Source organism: Eleginops maclovinus, chromosome 15, assembly GCF_036324505.1.
Source record: "Eleginops maclovinus isolate JMC-PN-2008 ecotype Puerto Natales chromosome 15, JC_Emac_rtc_rv5, whole genome shotgun sequence".
Classification (NCBI taxonomy): domain Eukaryota; kingdom Metazoa; phylum Chordata; class Actinopteri; order Perciformes; family Eleginopidae; genus Eleginops; species Eleginops maclovinus.
The window spans coordinates 19,185,592-19,204,742 of record NC_086363.1 but is presented as its reverse complement, the minus strand read 5'-3'; the positions used below and the strand labels follow the sequence as shown (position 1 = coordinate 19,204,742).

The 19,151-nt window shown below is 39.7% G+C and overlaps 2 protein-coding genes across 2 annotated transcripts in view; one reads left to right on the top strand and one right to left on the bottom strand.

Annotated features, from left to right (window-relative positions):
* LOC134877055 (uncharacterized) overlaps positions 1–4,644 on the bottom strand; it is a 31,439-nt gene extending 26,795 nt beyond the window's left edge. The window contains exons 1-4 of the mRNA XM_063902411.1: positions 4,449–4,644; positions 4,093–4,179; positions 3,026–3,149; positions 2,840–2,942 (exon numbers count right to left, since the gene is read on the bottom strand). Of these exons, the coding sequence (XP_063758481.1) occupies positions 2,840–2,942; positions 3,026–3,149; positions 4,093–4,179; positions 4,449–4,467 (333 nt within the window). The 5' untranslated portion in view covers positions 4,468–4,644. The remainder of the gene's footprint in view (positions 1–2,839; positions 2,943–3,025; positions 3,150–4,092; positions 4,180–4,448) is intronic.
* A 3,268-nt stretch (positions 4,645–7,912) lies between these two features.
* rmdn3 (regulator of microtubule dynamics 3) lies at positions 7,913–19,015 on the top strand. Its single transcript, XM_063902007.1, has 12 exons — positions 7,913–8,525; positions 9,465–9,654; positions 10,501–10,641; positions 13,668–14,001; positions 14,757–14,859; positions 15,124–15,184; positions 15,949–16,024; positions 16,236–16,313; positions 16,477–16,575; positions 16,767–16,820; positions 17,698–17,778; positions 17,942–19,015. The coding sequence occupies exons 1-12, from the start codon at positions 8,336–8,338 to the stop codon at positions 17,996–17,998; spliced, it is 1,464 nt and encodes a 487-aa protein (XP_063758077.1). The 5' UTR covers positions 7,913–8,335; the 3' UTR covers positions 17,999–19,015.
* The last annotated feature ends 136 nt before the right edge of the window (positions 19,016–19,151 follow it).

Genomic DNA, 19,151 nt, shown 5'->3' with positions numbered 1-19,151 from the left:
GTCAAGGGAGAATATTTCACAGGCAGTGATATTCAAAACTAATGGAGGACAGAACCCTGGGTTATGATTGTTCATCATTCAGTGTGTTATGTTAGGGGTTTACAATGGTGATCATGCAGAGGTGGGAAAAGATCTCACAAGATCTGAGTACTTGAGTAGAAGTACCAGAGTGTAGGAATACTCTTTTGCAGTGACTACTAAAAGTAGTGATTGTTTGATTGGTCCATTTCAGAATAATATCTCTGATGTGTTTTATAATTATTGATCATTAAAGTGTTCTCAGAGCTGGTAAAGGTGCAGCTAGTTTGAATGGCTTTGTATACTGCAGGGTAGCTGCTGAATTTACTCCAGGTGAACTAAAGTCTGATTTAAGGGTTGATTATATTTACCATCATTAATGCAGATCTGTAAAGTAACTCAAGGTATTAAATACATGTAGCGGAGTAAAAGTACACCATGTACCTCTGAATTGTAGTGGAGTAGAAGTACAAAGTAGCATACAATTGAAATACTCAAATACAAGTACCCTATAATTGTATTCAAGTACAGTACTTGAGTAAATGTACTTTACACCACTGAACATGTCATAGCCATCCTCCCCCCTCGTTTCAATTCTCTACTGTCCTTTCTAATTAAGAGGAAAGGACCCCCCCAGGTGTCCCTTATCTCCATTGTGCTGAGGCAATAGCAGAAAGATATCACATACAGCCCCGGGAAAAATTAAGAGAGCACTTCAGCATTATTATTTTCTTATAGGTTTGTCTTTGAGTTAAATGGTTAATAGTATTGTTTTATTGTATTCTATAAACTACTGACAACATTTCTCTGTGTTGGAATTCAACAGACACTGGAATGGCTGCCATACATGTAGAGATAAAGATTTAAGAACAATTTGGAGTGGTCTAACCCTTTTTTCCAGAGCTGTAGACAGAATCAAAGCCTCATTATTCATACATATAGAGTCAAATGCTTGAGGTGCAACAAGGCGGCATTACTGTGAATTATATGTCGACAAATCAGGCTGGGTCGGACCAGGCCACAGCATGCAATTTCTTTCCACTAAATAAAATTCATAAAATGACAACAACAAGGCCCTGATAACCAGCAATAGTATGTTGTCTCAACTAAAGAATATATCTTTACTAAGCAGAGCACTCATAGGAATGTGGTTCTATCCGAGCCTTAACATATTTTGCAATTAGGAACAATTTGCAGCTCAATGGGGAAAAAGGAATTTAGACCAAAAGTTCTATTTACAACCACAAGAAGAAGGGAGATTAAGAAAAAAAAAAAGCAGAGTTCAGTCTGTCCGCTCATCTCTTCCACTACCCTCCACTCAGCAACGTACTGACACACATGGCCTCTTTCCTTGATAAAAATGTAAATGTCCAAACAAATTGTCTTGTGTTGATTCCCTCATGCAACAGGATTGCATGACTGGTTGCATCGCACTATTTATTTAATTGCAAAAAGTATTTAATTTTACTTATTTAATCTTACATTCTGTTATGGTATATTTAATTCTACTACATGTACATAAAATCCTGCGTATACTTGATTACTTTTATCATGCCATGCATAATTTAGCTTATTGTGTTTATATTCTATTCAATATTTTAAACTACTGTTTCATTTTGCACTACTTTAGTTTTACTTTATTATTTCTATTTTATGATTATTTTGTCTAATGTCCTTTTATAATATGCTGCATTGTTGGAGGAGCTCCGGACCTAAGATTTTCAATGCCATAACCACACTGTAGCTAATGTGCACATGATAATAAAAACCCTTGAAACCTTGAACAGAAAGAGAAAGTAGTTTCATATTCCACAAAACTACATATAATGGCTTATGTATTTGTAGTTTAAAAGCTGATTATTGTTTTCAACAACTTCCAAATAAATTCTCTGAGATCAATCTTCAGGCTAATATTCCTGTCCGTTTCCCTAAATCAGGGGTGTACCAACCGGCATCTACAATAGGGAACACACCGATTATGGATAAGTACCTGACACAAGCTCCCTTCAAAAAAGAACAAAACGAACCCTTTAAAGCTGAAAGGTGACGGATAACTTTGTTCCTGCTAAACTGTGATTAGCAGTGAAGCAAAGGCTCAGTTCATTTGAATATATATGCATTAAGAGAGCTGCAGCGGTTCCCCATAGCTGCTCATTAAAGGACATCTGTAAAAGCAGTGGACTGGAATCCCCCGAATGCAGGCACGATCAATGATTACCCTTTGCATTGGGAATTTTTAAACTCTAGAGGTTTCATATTTGGAAAAAGGTTGAGAGGGTCTGAACAGGGCCAGGGAGAGGAAGTGCAAGCAGTAGGCTGCAAAACATGGAATCAAATTGGAGGTACAGGGTCCCAGGATTTAATAAAGTTAGACCGAAGCACTGCTTTGTGTACCGGTCACCTGAAACAAAATACAGAGCTAAATTCCAGGTCAAATGTACGCTAGAGGTTCTTGAGCATGTTTCTCTTAATGATTGTGATAGTATGCTTAATGTTTGTTTTCCTTCTATCGTGTCTTAATATTTGTCTGTGTGTGATGTTGTAATTCTGATGCAAGAAACATTGCAGACGTGAGCAGACAATAAAGTGTTATCCGATCACACCATATAGGACGTTATCCAGTTTTTTAAAAGCAGCTATGGTCAATCTTGTATCAATAATCCTTAATAAAGAGGCCGTCCATTTCTGAAGCCATTACTATGGAAATCCAGATGTAGCTTTGTTCTGAAACCACATATCCATCATATGCACAACCATTGGAAACCTGCTGCAGGCCATCCTCCACAGCAGCATCCCACAGTGCACTCTGCCATGACCTTACCTCGAGCAGAAGCAGAGTCTCAGCGATGAACCTAATGGTTGGGAGGGATGCATGCCTCAGATCAGCCACCACCGACACCAAGCCCTCCTTCTCGTGCTTCCTACTGTCGAGAGAGAACCATCCAAACCATCAGTACACGTCCCTCTCGATCCCATTATCACAGTAACCACGTCTGACTGCTCTTACTTGTGCAGACCCAGAAAGTAATTTATGAAGTCCACCACTTCTGCTTTGCTGAGATCGGAGGAGAGTTTGGCTTGTTCGTCTACTGGGAACATGATCAAAGGGCAGCCATGTTGATCAAAAGCACCTGTAGAGACGGATACACAAAAATAAGAATGTCTTAAAAATATATAGAGCAAAAAAAAAGATTTGACAAAACATTCCATAATATAAAGTCCAGCACATGCACTGTTGTTTATCTTATATTATAAAATTAAACCTTTAATTAAGTAAACAATGTCAGGGATTATTGTCAACATTCCAATATGTCATGCAGTAATGTCATAATTTTTTTTTTAAATGAATAAAAAGGGCTGAGATAAACTCTATAATTCTTAGTAAAAATGTCCTAGTCCTGGCTAAGCTTGCCACTGAATGCAGCACAGCCCAATACAGTAATAGACAAAGGTGGGAGGAGTCCTTGAGTAAAAGTAGAAGTACTCAGGTCTTGTACTTGAGTAAAAGTAGAAGTACTCAGGTCTTGTACTTGAGTAAAAGTAGAAGTACCAGAGTGTAGGAATACGCTGTTACAGTAAAAGTCCTGCATTCAAAATATTCCTCCAGTAAAAGTAGAAAGTATTCTCATCAAAATGTACTTAAAGTAGCGACAGTAAAAGTAGTCATTGTTTGATTGGTCCATTTCAGAATAATATCTCTGATATGTTTTATAATTATTGATCATTAAAGTGTTCTCAGAGCTGGTAAAGGTGCAGCTAGTTTGAATGGCTTTGTATACTGCAGGGTAGCTGCTGAATTTACTGCAGGTGAACTAAAGTCTGATTTAAGGGTTGAGTATATTTACCATCATTAATCCAGATCTGTAAAGTAACTACAGGTATTAAATACATGTGGAGTTAAAGTACACCATTAACCTCTGAAATGTAGTGAAGTAGAAGTACAAAGTAGCATACAATGGAAATACTAAAGTAAAGTACAAGTATATCAACATTTTTACTTAAGTAAAGTACTTGAGTAAATGACTTCCCTCCTATGGTAATAGAAATAATAGAGTATAGAGGAGTGATAGCTACCAGGGAATACCACGGCTGCAGAGTGGAGCACATGATCCGCAGGCAGCGGAGGGGAGGGGGGCCACTCCTGCACCGACCCCTGGACGCCTGAAAGTTTGTGGGAAATGATTATTTTTATTGAAAACACACCAGGCAAGAATTTCCAACAGTCCTTGCAATATGACCGCTGGAGGAACCGGTCCAGCAAATTCCTCACAGCCTTTGGAAAAAAAAGCTAGCTGATGAGCAGCACTCTGTAAAGTGATGCGGTTCGAACTGGAACTTTTGAAGTGAAATACACAAGTTAGCGCGAGCTTGTTATCATCAGAGTCACTGTGGATGAGAAGCTTTGTCGCGTGCACACTTGTCTCTCCTACCTGTCGCGTGTCGGCTCATCTCAGATAGCTCCCTTGCGGCTAATGTCCACAGCCGTTTTTTCTCTTGAAGTTGTGTCGCTTCACTTCAAAGCTGTGAAACTCGACCAACACCGAACAGTTCTACTGCTGGGCTGGAAAATGTGCGGACCGCAGCCGCTTGCTGCCTCTCTCCGCCATGTTACGTCTCTCTGGCTGCAGCGTCTGGCTGAGCTAACCGACTGATGCTGCTCGGCTCATTTATAAACTGGAGGGCGGAGATACACAGAGGAGGAGGACGGGCACAAAGTACTAACAGCGACCTGGCCCTAGTCTAACCAGGTTTAACCTTTATATTACTTTAACCGGGCCACGGCCGTAGCCTGGTTCCTAACAGTGCAGTGGCAGGCTCCTCCATGTCCCCCAAAGCAGATCCCCACTCCAGATCTCAAAGATGAAGTCTTAGATAATAACTTGTGCAAATTGTATTAACTCCATGTGTGAGCATAATAATTATGATAATTATTTATAGTACAATATTATATTATAATATTTTGGTAGGACTTTGAAGCTCCTCAAATATGGACAAAAAACAGCCTAAGAATCAGAATACCTTTATTCGTCACACAGATGGGAAATTGAAATTGCTACAGCAAGTAAAGAGCCAACAAAAGCTTAATATTAATTAACAAGTATGCATAAAATATTAAAGATAAAAGCACAGTTACACAATTTACAAAATACACAAGTGTGGCTAATGGTAAGAAACAATAAGTAAATAAAAGGAAGAAAAAGGAAATCTAGATTTCAAGTTAGATACATTTTCATCCACCATGTTTGCTGTTGTACTATAGTTTATTTCAGAGACCAGGAACATTTTATATAACAAAATCAACAGAGGATGTTGTTATGTCCATATGTGCTTTAATGTGGACTGATGTGTAAAGATTCATACTTTTAAACTGTTCTCTGTCAAAAAATAAAAAACTGACAGTTGTCACAAGAAGGCCTTAATCAACTCCAGGCTATGTTGTAACACTTTTTCAGTGTGAGAACTTTTCAAACTTTGGCTTACAAACAGTAAGTGTTTTCTGAGGATGTCTGATATATGTGCAATTGTAAGATACATTAAGCTATTTGTTGTCTTTGTTTTACTGTTTTGCTGTGATTACTGCACACACTGATGTCTAAGCAAATGTACCACTGCGACAATAAAGTCTATCTCATTTTATCTTATCTTTCGTTATATTTTTATCTTGTCTCATCTCGTCTTTTGTTGTCTGATCTCATCCTATCGTTCAGGAGGACTAGATGATACTGAGTTGCATTGTGGAAAGGGTCTTGAAGTTTTACTAGGAACTAAAAGTCAGGATCTCTCAGCCTCTGCTGGTTCGATTTAAGACAAAAAATTCCAATCTCTTTCACAAGAACCCAAACATCATGGGAGTGCAATAGTAAATCTCAGAAAGAAGCTTATACATTTTAACCACCATTTGCGTTCAGTAAATGTGTTCATTTAGCAAACATATACACAAATGTTTAAATAAATACTGCAAACCATACTTGAATAAATGACGAAATAATGAAAAAGTTCACATTTGTGATGTGATGACCCTGTAGTGGCAGTTAGTCAGGTCACTTGTGCCTGCAAGCATTTCCTGCTTAGGAAACAGTTTCTGTTGCACTGAACAGGTCCGACTGCATACCTTATGAATCACTCAAACACAGATCCCTTGTTTTGCTTAGATAATTATTCAATTAGCTTTGCCCTAATGTAATATTTCCTAACCAGTATCAACATCAAAGTGTGCCATTACATCACAGAACACTCGGCCTGTGCATAAAGAAGTAACCAAAGCAGTTTTTGTTTCTGTTCATTGACAAATTTCAATCCAAATACATTTATTTTTTATCCATCGTGTTATGATGACCAGATCATCTTGGGGAAAATATGAGTTCCAGCCTAAATGTTTGTATCATGTGTCTTAACATACAAATATTATACACTAGGAAACTACATATTTCAATAATGGTATCAAATTTACTACAAAATGTAGTGATAACAATTCACATACGATGTTGAATTTCAACACTACATTATGTTTATTTAACCTCATGTCTTAAACTTGTATATTTTGAAAAATAATTGCCATACATAATTGCCTAAAAGTCATTTAGAAAATGTTCACATTTTTACAAGTGATAAGGACCAGAAATAATATAAACATTTCTTGGTGTTTTTTCAGTTCAGCTTTGTCCAGGTTGTTCAGTTTATACATCATTGTTTCAAATAGTATTCTCTGACATTATTTCAGCATATTTAAAACCATACCCAATGACCAAACTAAAGTAACATTTTATAAAACCCCAATGTTTGTCCATGCAGAACATTCACTAATACACATGTTTGATTCTGGCCTGAGTATACAAAAGCCCAAGTCAGTGATCATCTAAAGTCATATACACTTGAAGAGGTGGTTCAGAGGTAGGCTACGTTGTGACCAGGCCTGAACTCTCATTTGAGAGTAACAATAAACAATTTGCTTGAGTTCCCCCCTTCAGGGTTCATGCTGATTTCACCTCTTCACAAATGACATTGTTCTTTCACTTGGAAACATTCTTGGCACGCTTCCGTGATGGCATAAAAAAAACACACGGTTTCATTCATTGTTTATCTTGCATATTTGGGTCAGGTTCATGGAAGCACTATGGCTAAGCTCCCTGCCACTCCCAGGCATCGAGAGGATGTGTTCCTCCGAGCATGTTTTACAGGTTCTTCATCTTCTCGAGTTTAAAGGAACAATGTCTGGTCTTTATATTTTACTATTATTTAGATCATTTTATATTATAGTCTTACTATTTTAAGGCTATTAAAAAAAATTAACAATATGTACATATGACAAACACTATATAGGCCTACCATATTTAAAGTAGAGAGTTGTGGTGATTTAAAAGCGGTAGTGTGGAGCAGAAATGTAAACCATGTGCAGGATGTGCAATTAAAAAAATAACAACATGTTGTTCGCATGATGTGCATTAATGTAAGGCATAATGTGTTTCTGAAGGGGATAAAAGCCAGTGTCAGTGGGGGTCCCGGGCCTTGGTAATGAGGCAGAGGGAAAGAAACTATTCAGGTGGCAAGAGGTATTGGTTCTGTTTATCTGCCCGCCTCAGGGTCCTAAAGGTTAACCCATAACAACAGATAATGATTAATTAGTTTATTTATATTCTATATTACACCTGCAAAGTTGTAACTATTTTGTAAAATAAATGTAGTAAAGTAAAAAGTAGAAATTAGCCTCCACAATGTAGTTAAGTAATCGACTTGAGTAAATGTACTTAGTTACATTCGCCACTGTCTACTTCTTATTTTATCATTTTATATCCTACCAAATATAATACATATTCATTATGCAGCCACCTCGACAACAGCTTTTATTTTGGAAATTGAAACCGGAAGTTGTGTCCCCATGCGCTCGCCTTGTTGCCCTCTGTGTTTCTAATGTGATGCAGTTAGATTTGACATTTCATAGCGTCGTAGCTGCTATCGACTAAACACGTTGATAAGATATAAACAGAGCGTTTGGGTTATTATTTTTAAACTTTTGAACGTTTTGTCTTAAAATATAACTAGGACAGGTCTCAAAGGAACATTAAAACATTTGCGTCCGCTTATATCATTGTGTTATTAGCCAGTGGAGGCTATAATAGTAACAGGCTAATGACACTTGGCTAACGTGCTAGCACTGAGCGTGCCCCCTATCGAGCATCTTTTCGGAACAGATAATTGCGTCAAGAGGCATGTCGTTTTTATCGTGAGATAAGTTGGAGGTAGACATGGTGACGTATGTAAGCAGAGCTAAATAAGTACCGTAAACACTCGTTATAAACGACTATCGGAGCGTCGAGAGATGAACGCTCAGCTCGGGAGGAGCGGGCTCGTGGGGCTTGCTGTCGCAGCTACAGCCGGCTGTGGCTTGATCGCCTTCATCATCTACAAGGAGATCAGCAGGAGAAGAACCCAGAGACTGGTGCTGGAAGCCAGGCCGCTGTTAGACGGGGCGGGGGAAGCCGTGCTGTTGGGGACGCTTGATGCGCAGGGTGGGTAACTCTCCCTCTGCCTGATACTGACTGTCAGAAACATGTTAGTGTGAGACAGGCATGGTTCCAACTGCGTCATACGATTTTAGGAGATGAAGTTAAATGTCGCTTCAGACATGGTGATGAATCATATACACCGCATGGCAACTTTATAGACTTTGGCACGTTCTTGGTATTTTTCCCTAAATATGTTGCAGTTGTTGCCCACCACAGCTGATGGCAATACATGTTTGAGTAAGAGGTTAGGTTGCATCGCATTGGTGATTACAATGACATTTCAAATCACATTCCATGATTTAGTTTCTTATGAGACTTTAACATTGGCATTTCTTTTAGCACAATTTCACTTTAGTGTCCATTAATGTAGCCTGACTGATGATTCCTTATCTCTAATTAAAAACACTGTGAACCCCTAAACATTTAATATGAAACTTAACATGATTAGATGGAAGAGATAGGCATGAGGTAAGCATGCTCTTGCTCCAGTCTGTCCCAGCTGTGCACATGACCTTTCACCTCGCCTTGAGATATTTAGATACACATGGTTGTTAATTAGGCTGCCGTCCCCCTTCAAAGCTACCTTTTTTTTGCCTTCTGCTTCCACAATAAATTGGTATTTTATCAAAATCTCAATATGGTTAAGTGCAATATCCATATCCTAGAAAGAGCAATTTTTGGTAAAGATATAATATGTGAAACTATCATCCTGTATTAAGTGGAGCTGCAGAGATATGACATCCTTCAAACTATTTTCCAGACTTAATACAAACATAATTGTTCACATGAAAATCAACCCATGATCATTTTAGTATATCTTTCAATAATTATGTGAATACTGTAATTATAATTCCTTCTAATACCACAAATCATGATGACATTGCAGTCAACATACCTTCAATAGGTTATTTTTCCTAAGTTCATGCTCTGTCCCCCCTGCAGAGGCGGAGGCCCAGCAGCAGGCTCTGGCTGCAATGGAGGCCGCTGTGCAGGGCCTGTCCCCGGAGCAGCAGCTGGAGGTGAGGAACCAGCTGGACCAGGTGCTGAACTGCGTGGCCTCACTGCGCACAGAGGTGGCCGAGCTGAGGGGGGGTCTGCAGGACATCGCCTTGCAGATCATCCAGGACGTCAAGTGAGTTGCCGTGGTGATGTGAAGTGTCGGACACTGACCTACTTGGCCTTTCTAATAATAATATTAATACATGTTATTTATATAGCGCTTTTCCTGGTGCTGAAAGTGCTTAACTAATTGATATGTATCATACCAAAACATTTATTTTATTTCATTCAACACTCTTCTCATCACAATATCTTTATTGAACTTAACCTGATCTTTTGATTTGAAGTTATTTTAATCATTTCCAGGCTATTTCTGGGGAATGTGTAATTCTTTTTGTATTTCAGTATTTCAATCAAGGGGCAGTGTGAAAAGAAAGGAAATATATCTGTCATTATAAATACCTTTATGATTTTTAAATTGAAAATGGATGTTGAATACAAGCTTAAAAAAAGTATAGAGGTGCTAACTAATGAGAAAAACAAAAGACCTACAAAGACAATTCTGCAGAAGTTTCCTTTACATGCACCTTGAGTCAGCACAATGTGTAAAGTGAGTATACCATAAATAATTAATTCACTTCAACTCATTGCTATGAAATTGGATGGAGCAACCACAACCATGATTTCACGTCATTATCTCTAAGCTAAAGGCAGCTGGTCTCATTTAGTCACTTGTAAGCAGCCGACTTGTCTGAGACACAGAGACGCTTCAGACATTCACCAGTGGGGTATTAACTGATATATTTTATGTCGTAGAACAAAAGGTGAACATCTCTTCAGCTTGTGTAAACCAGAGACCTTATTTCACCTATCTAACCAAAAGCACGTAAAAAATGTTGACTTTGAGACAAGGGAAGAGAGTGGGACTTTGGTGTTGTTTAGCTAACGTGAATGTTTGTTCCTTCTTTCCCATATTCAGGAAAGGAGTGGAGGATAGTCAGCGGGTGCGTCGACGCCGCCATTTGGTCCACAGGGAGCGCACCGAGTCCACCGGCTCCAGCTCCATCTACTTCACTGCCAGCCAGGGCATGGCCAGTGCATACGAGACCAGCGAAGGAGGGTACGTCATGGGGGGTTTTATGTCTCGGCTTCCTATCTGTGTTTCTATAAGCCACTATTGACGCCATTTTAAAAGCTTTGGCGGTTGGATTGATGTTGTAAATAAAATATACGGATTCCACCAACACATCAATACAAAAAGACTAATAAAAGGTTAGGCGCATGTGGATAGTCTCTCTCTGTTAAATGACAGCGTTAAAGAATTGAACGGTTGAGAGCTGTATCTAGTGTACCTTCCACACAGGGTGCCCATATCTGCCATGGACCACAAAAGTCTCCACTAAGTGGTTTTTGCTCTGTTTTGTAGTAATTTCCTCCATTGTCATTTAGAAAATATTAATGAGTGCATCTTAAAAGTTGTGATGTTGTTAGTGGCCTTGGTTTGTGGTCCAAATCAAGTATTATTTTCCTTTTTGACACCCGTAGAGGCCTGGTGTAATAACCGGTGGCTCAGTATTCATGTTACATTACTAAGGATCAGCTGTTGGGGTTTATGAAGGCCTACCAACAAGCTCCATCAGCTAATTCCTGTTAATCACCAAAACAACTCCAGACTGGGATGTAGTGCCAAGTCTGACTGAACGGTCAGAATCTGACCCGAGGAAGTGTACTGAATGTTGTGAACACTTTCATAGAGACTACTTACTGATGAGGAACAAGACACTTTAAGTCCATTTCATTCCCTTCCATTTTAATTGTGCGGATACATACAGTGGGGCAAAAAAGTATTTAGTCAGCCACCAATTGTGCAAGTTCTCCCATTTAAAAAGATGAGAGAGGCCTGTAATTTTTATCATAGGTATACCTCAACTATGAGAGACAGAATGAGAAAAGAAAATCCAGGAAATCACATTGTAGGATTTTTAAAGAATTTATTTTCAAATGATTGTGGAAAATAAGTATTTGGTCAATAACAAAAGTTCATCTCAATACTTTGTTATATACCCTTTGTTGGCAATGACAGAGGTCAAACGTTTTCTGTAAGTCTTCACAAGGTTTTCACACACTGTTGCTGGTATTTTGGCCCATTCCTCCATGCAGATCTCCTCTAAAGCAGTGATGTTTTGGGGCTGTCGCTGGGCAACACAGACTTTCAAATCCCTCCAAAGGTTTTCTATGGGGTTGAGATCTGGAGACTGGCTAGGCCACTCCAGGACCTTGAAATGCTTCTTACGAAGCCACTCCTTCGTTGCCCTGGCGGTGTGTTTGGGATCATTGTCATGCTGAAAGACCCAGCCACGCTTCATCTTCAGTGCCCTTGCTGATGGAAGGAGGTTTTCACTCAAAATCTCACGATACATGGCCCCATTCATTCTTTCCTTTCCACGGATCAGTCGTCCTGGTCCCTTTGCAGAAAAACAGCCCCAAAGCATGATGTTTCCACCCCCATGCTTCACAGTAGGTATGGTGTTCTTTGGATGCAACTCTGCATTCTTTCTCCTCCAAACACGACGAGTTGAGTTTTTACCAAAAAGTTCTATTTTGGTTTCATCTGACCATATGACATTCTCCCAATCCTCTTCTGGATCATCCAAATGCCCTCTAGCAAACTTCAGACGGGCCTGGACATGTACTGGCTTAAGCAGGGGGACACGTCTGGAACTGCAGGATTTAAGTCCCTGGCGGCGTAGTGTGTTACTGATGGTAGCCTCTGTTACTTTGGTCCCAGCTCTCTGCAGGTCATTCACTAGGTCCCCCCGTGTGGTTCTGGGATTTTTGCTCACCGTTCTTGTGATCATTTTGACCCCACGGGGTGAGATCTTGCGTGGAGCCCCAGATCGAGGGAGATTAGCAGTGGTCTTGTATGTCTTCCATTTTCTAATAATTGCTCCCACAGTTGATTTCTTCACACCAAGCTGCTTACCTATTGCAGATTCAGTTTTCCCAGCCTGGTGCAGGTCTACAATTTTGTCTCTGGTCTCCTTTGACAGCTCTTCGGTCTTGGCCATAGTGGAGTTTGGAGTATGACTGTTTGAGGTTGTGGACAGGTGTCTTTTATACTGATAACGAGTTCAAAAAGGTGCCATTAATACAGGTAACGAGTGGAGGACAGAGGAGCCTCTTAAAGAAGAAGTTACAGGTCTGTGAGAGCCAGAAATCTTGCTTGTTTGTAGGTGACCAAATACTTATTTTACCGAGGAATTTACCAATAAATTCATTAAAAATCCTACAATGTGATTTCCTGGATTTTTTTTTCTCATTCTGTCTCTCATAGTTGAGGTATACCTATGATGAAAATTACAGGCCTCTCTCATCTTTTTAAATGGGAGAACTTGCACAATTGGTGGCTGACTAAATACTTTTTTGCCCCACTGTATGTATCTGCAGGAAGATCCACTCGAGAGGGAAGAGTTCGTTTTTCGTATTGGGGTGAACTGACCTTTACTGGATGCAGGAGAAATCCTAAGATAAAGAAAAGATAAGATTTAGGAAATATCACAGCAGCACTTTAAAACAAGGCATTGCACATAATGAGAACAAATTAAATAAAAAGTAGGAAATAAACAAAAATATAAACATCTCAAAATACATAATGAAACTTAACTAAAAGTAAAATATGTAAATGTTGACAGAGAAAGATAAAAGTGATCTGTCAAATAAGGTAAGATGTACCTTTATTAATCCCCAGAAATTCAGGAGTTTATGCAGCAACAGATGGAGAAAGGAAAACAGTACAGATTCACACAAGGATAAAAAATATAATAATAAAAATGTTATACAGGTTAGTAACGCTTTCTAAACAAACTGTTGGAACAAAAAATAATTAAGAATTAAGTGGGCATATACATAATATATAAACACAATGAAGGGCCAAATTACAGCTAACAACATTTAAAAGTAGGATATTATTTACATTAAGTGTGCAAGGAATAACATATCAAATATGAATGTCAAATGTACAGTGTGAAGAAAATTCCCAAAATCAAAATAATAAGTAAAATAAATATCATTTGAAATTCGAAGTGTGGTTATTGGAGTTCATTTCTTAATCATTTAAGTCACTTAAAAAGATGATGTGTGTTGCAGGTACTCGACGGCCTACGCTGAGTCGGACTACACAGACAGAGACACAGACCGGGAGGGGGGGCAGGAGCCAGAGCAGGAGTCTGAGGAAGACGAGGACCGGAGCTGCGCTACTGTCCTCACCCTCCGGCAGGAACACTCCCAGGAAGAGGAAGCGGAGCAGCGAGGGCTGGAGGAGGAGGACGAAGAAGAATACGAGGAGGGGAGGCTGCAGCAGTTGACTGAAGTCCCCAGCGGGGAGCTGGCTCTCCTCCTGGCTCAGAGCGACATCCTCCACACGGGGGACGCCCGTCTGAAGCAGGAGGGCTTTCGTCTGCTGCTGGACAACAGAGCACAGGTGAGGACAGGATGCGTCCATCCTTTTGCCAACCCACTTTAGATTTAGCCACGCCCACTCCCACATGAACTTAGCTCTGCGCATAATGAGAACGCTGCTGTCCCGATGAACTCTGAAGTAATATCACATCTTCTCTAGCTATGGAAAACACAATATGGTTTGTTAATCAGTCAGTGCCAGGGGAAAATGTTCCAGGAATATTTCATCCTCTGACTGTTGGAGGGTAACTGTACATTTACTCAAATACTGTACTCGTGTAAAAAAAAAAAAAACGAGCTATTAAGCTACTTATTGGTTTCTAGTTTATTATTTTTGAATCCATGGTGAATAAAAACAATTAACATTAACTCAGCTATGCATAAGTGTATTTTCTTTCACACTGAAAAAAACCCTGTCTTCAACTACTTTGAAGAAGGTGCTCTATGAAGCAACTGCAGCTTCAGATTCATGTTTCGTGGGATGAAGACTGACGCTCTGATGCTGCACTGACTGATAAACAACCCATATTGTTGTTTCCCCAAGCTAGAGTAGACATGAATGCATTTAATGAATCTTTATAGATGTATTTTTTATTTATAGAATTAGTTTGTATTTTTGCAGATCCGTTTTTTTCATTTCGAAAGCCTTACGATTAAAATTGAAATAATATACTGAATTGGAAGCCTGTGCTTCAGGGCAATCCATTAGTAAATGACTATTGAATCCCTTAAAGATGCCAAACACTGACTGCTCTTTCTCTCCCTCTGTGTTTGCAGTACGGAGATAGCAGGGAGTTTCTATGGCGACTGGCTCGGGCCTACAGTGATATGTACGAGTCAACTGAGGACAAACAAGAGAAGAAGACCTACGCTCACCAAGGTAACACACACAACCACACACACACACACTGATATAATCATATTATATATTAAATCAGGACTCACCAAATTAAAACAAAGGAAGAAAGAACAAGTTAAATAAAGCATCAATTAAAATATGTACTCCAATTTTAAGAAAAAGAGAACTAGACTACACTAGAGTACTCTGGTCCATCTGTGCAAACGTACAGAATATATGACTCTCCACCTTTCGAGTGTGTGTGTGTGTGTGTGTTTGTCGCTGAGCTGTGAGCTGCTGTTGCAGGTCGAGAGGAGGCGGAGCTTGCCCTGAAGAAGAACGGCCTGAATGCCGAGTGCCACAAACAGTAAGATGCCAAACTTGTACTTATTTATTCCGGATATTGCTGCCCCTGCCAGCCGCTGTACTTGATGTCACATAGTGTAAATGTTGTCTTTATTTTAGATTTGTTGCAAAAGTCTTAATCAGAATAATTTAGTTTGTCCAGCCACGGGAAAATGTTCGGTATTATAACAGCAAGAGTGCAGATTAATTAAAAAGAGCTAACTTAATTGTTATATAAAAAAGGAGGCACACACTTTTAATAAATAAAGCACAAGAAGAATAACAAGATAAGTACACCATGGGAAAAAAACGTAGTAGCAGTAATACAAAACAAGATGACCATATCAAAGGAAATGAGTGAAAAATAAATGGAACAAAATAAAAAGTGTGAATTGCACAAAGTTTTATTTTTTCAAATAGCTTTTTATATATAGTACTTTATTTGCTACGTATTCTTTTTTCTGTGTCTCTTTTGTCTGACAGTTTATAGTTTATTTATCTTCATAGTCAACTGTATATATGTCGTTTCTCTAATGCTGGTTTATTTTTATTTGAGATGTCTATACTTTATAATTGTTTATTTGTTATTTTTCATTTCTAATTATGTGCAATGCCTTGCATTGTATTACTGTATGCTGCTGCAACACAAACTTTTCCCAGCTTGGGATTAATAAAGTCGTTCTTATTTTATCTGTAGGCCCCTTTTATACCAAAGCAAATTTCTGAAATGTGTAACCCTACTTGGCAATAAAACCCATTCTGATTCGATTGTGCTTTTGGCTCCAGGTTTGCGGTGCTGACAGGACTCCCCTCCCACCATGAGAGCATGCACAGCAAACTGAAGAGCAGCCACATATTAAAGGTAACACACACACACACACACACACACACACACACACACACACACACACACACACACACACACACACACACACACACACACACACACACACACACACACACACACACACACACACACACACACACACACACACACACACACACACACACAGCTCATGTTATGTTTCAGATAGCGTTTGCTTTAATGACTGACGTTTGCTTTCTCCCCTCAGGAGCATCTGGACCGTGCCCTGGCACTCAGAGATGATGACCCCATGTGTTTCTACCTGCTGGGCAGATGGTGCTATGAGGTGAGGGGGGGGGCTGTTATGGTTAACAGATGCAGTGTCACCAGAACATTCAACACTGATTCTAAGGCGATCATAAAGGAAGTTTCAGGGCTCCTTTCCTATCATATAGAGAATTCCAACTGTGTGTGTGTGTGTGTGTGTGTGTGTGTGTGTGTGCGCACAGGTAGCCACTCTGGACTGGCTGGAGAAAAAAGCGGCCGCTGCCCTCTACCAGACCCCCCCCACATCCACACTGCATGACGCGCTTGAGAACTTCCTGAAGGTACCAGAGTTCTGCAGAGACAGTTCTGTAGTATTTAAGTATCGTTATTCTATGGTGTCCTGCGGTGTAAACCCACAGGGGGGAGACAGCCTCCCCTCTGCTCCTTAGCAATGTTGTAAATAATGCACCCCACCACAATGTGTGCACAAAGTGAGTGTTTGATATAGTAAATCTTGTGTACTTGCCTGCAGGCAGAGGAGCTCAGTCCGGGTTTCTCCAAGACCGTCAGACTCTACATCGCAAAGGTGATCCTCACACACTGAGCCCAGTTACTGTGTTGTTACTGGAGCTTTATTGCAACGAGTGCAGCTACCAGAGCCTTTTTGAGTTTCCTTTGATTTGAACTGGAAAGACAATTTGAACAAGACTGCCACAATTTGAGTGGAGACTACTTCCCCATCTGCGTGGAGTCGTGGTCAGTCAGTTTTTAACACAGACATCACACACACTGCTGGCATCAGCATCACCCCCCCTTCCAGGTACACTGCATTCTCCAATGTCCATCCATGGAATATTGATAAATCCACTTAGAAGTCAATACAACTCCAGATCTTGCCTCATAACCCTGAGATTCAGACATTAAACCAGTATCAAACACATGCTTAATTATTAATATGTTGAATCCTTGGTTACAGTGTAAACAGGAACAACTCTGTTAGGGTGGCAGGACTTTCCATCTTACATTTTTGGGCATTTGCAAATAGGTTAAAAAAGAAACAGGACAAAGTGAAGCCAAGTCCCCAGGAAGTGAGCCGGATGTGCAAATGTTAGTAGGGGTCAAGTGGTGGACCTGCGGCTTCAGTGCCAGTACGTGATGCCATTGGGCCCAAATAGACTCAACACGGTCTCATCATGTTAGAAAGATAAGTCTTTAAATCAGAATCAACACCACAGGACGAACACTGGAATAGCTCTTAGTTACATCATCAGGTCCTGAACTTGCAAAATGTCCTAAGAGCTGAATCCAGGGTGATTTTCCCTCCATTCATTTGACTGAGCCAAGATCGGTAATGATGGAGCGGCCTGGAGGCGGGGCTTAAGGAAAACGCACATGCTCACATCCCATTACATTTCTCTTGAGTGTGAATTGTTGCACTAACCTTCATGTTGTCTCCCTGTCAGTGTCACAAGGAGCTGGGAAACATCTCTGAGGCCACAAACTGGACCGAGCTGGCTCTCAAGATGACCACAAAGTCTGCCGATGTAAGAGCTGTAAACTCATCATATCTACCAAAACCGCATTTAAATATTTCTGATTTACCTTTGATCATAGGGAGTTGTGTACAGTGCTGCAGATTACAACCAGAAGCATGTCTCAGATGTGGTGGAGCTGGCTCGATAATCTGTCTTTTTTCTTCCACTCTAGGATGAAACGTCTGAACTGGAGACTGAGCTTCAAATTTTAACGGACAGTAAAATCTGAAAAGCGAAATCTCTGCAGAGCTTCAGCGGGCGGAGCCACTCTGCCGATGGCACTGATTGGCTAGTCAGGCCGCCAATCAGTGGTCATCCAATCAGATGTGCCGCACCATGGCACGTTTCTTTCTCTTCTTGGTGGATATCTTTGTCACTCTGTCACTGTGAAATGGAGTTTACTAATGCATATTTATTTTCTTTAATATGGCATAATTGAATCAAAATGACTACAAATAATATATATCGTAATGTTTATGGTATCTTTAATGTTTTTTAACCATTCGTTTGCCTTTTTAACTCATAATCACAGTTTAAACACAAGTAGGTTTTGATTTTTAGCATAATATTCATCATTTATCTTAAGGATCAGTACTCAGAATATATTTAGTCACTTCCCACGCAGCTGCTGGTGCACTTGGATCAGGGATGTTTTAGAGCTTTATGGGGAAAGGGACTTTGGTAACCAAAATAATAAATGCATCCAATTATTTTTGCCTTCATGGATTATTTAAAAAAGAATAGGGTACACGCTTATTTCCCTCATGGTTCTGCTAGGTTGACAGATGTTTGTTTTGTGGAGATGACGGACACTCATTTGTAGCTATAGTAACGCTGTAGTGTTGATCGTCAGTCTTAAGCTTTTGTTTTTGAGTTAGTAAATAGAGGTAGTATAAGAAACTGTGTTGGACCAGATGCAGCCCCTTATGACACTGCATGCCGTGTTCTGATTGGTTGTGACTGATAAGTATTCCAATATTTTTGTACCTTTTGAGTTTATTTGCTGCCTTTGATCTCTGTGTTTTTATTCCCGTTTCTTTCTGAAGTTGAAGTGAAGCTGGATGTTGGCAGGTTTATTACTTTGTGATGTAACATCATTTTAATGGCACTTTTTGTTGAGGTTAATTTTGCAATTGCTGCTGTGAAAACAATAGACGTTATATTTCCTTAACATTCTGATCCCGTAACAAGAAAGTGGATATGCACTAAAGCGAGATTAAACTGAATAAAATAGTTTTTGTATTCATTTGTTGTAAAACTGTATTTTTTTGTATTAGTTTAAGAGAGAACCCTTCCTAGTAATCCTCCATGAAGGAAAATGAGTGGAGTCACTTTAATAGTAAAACTATTTTAATTTAGCTTCTAGTTATATTTACAGAAGG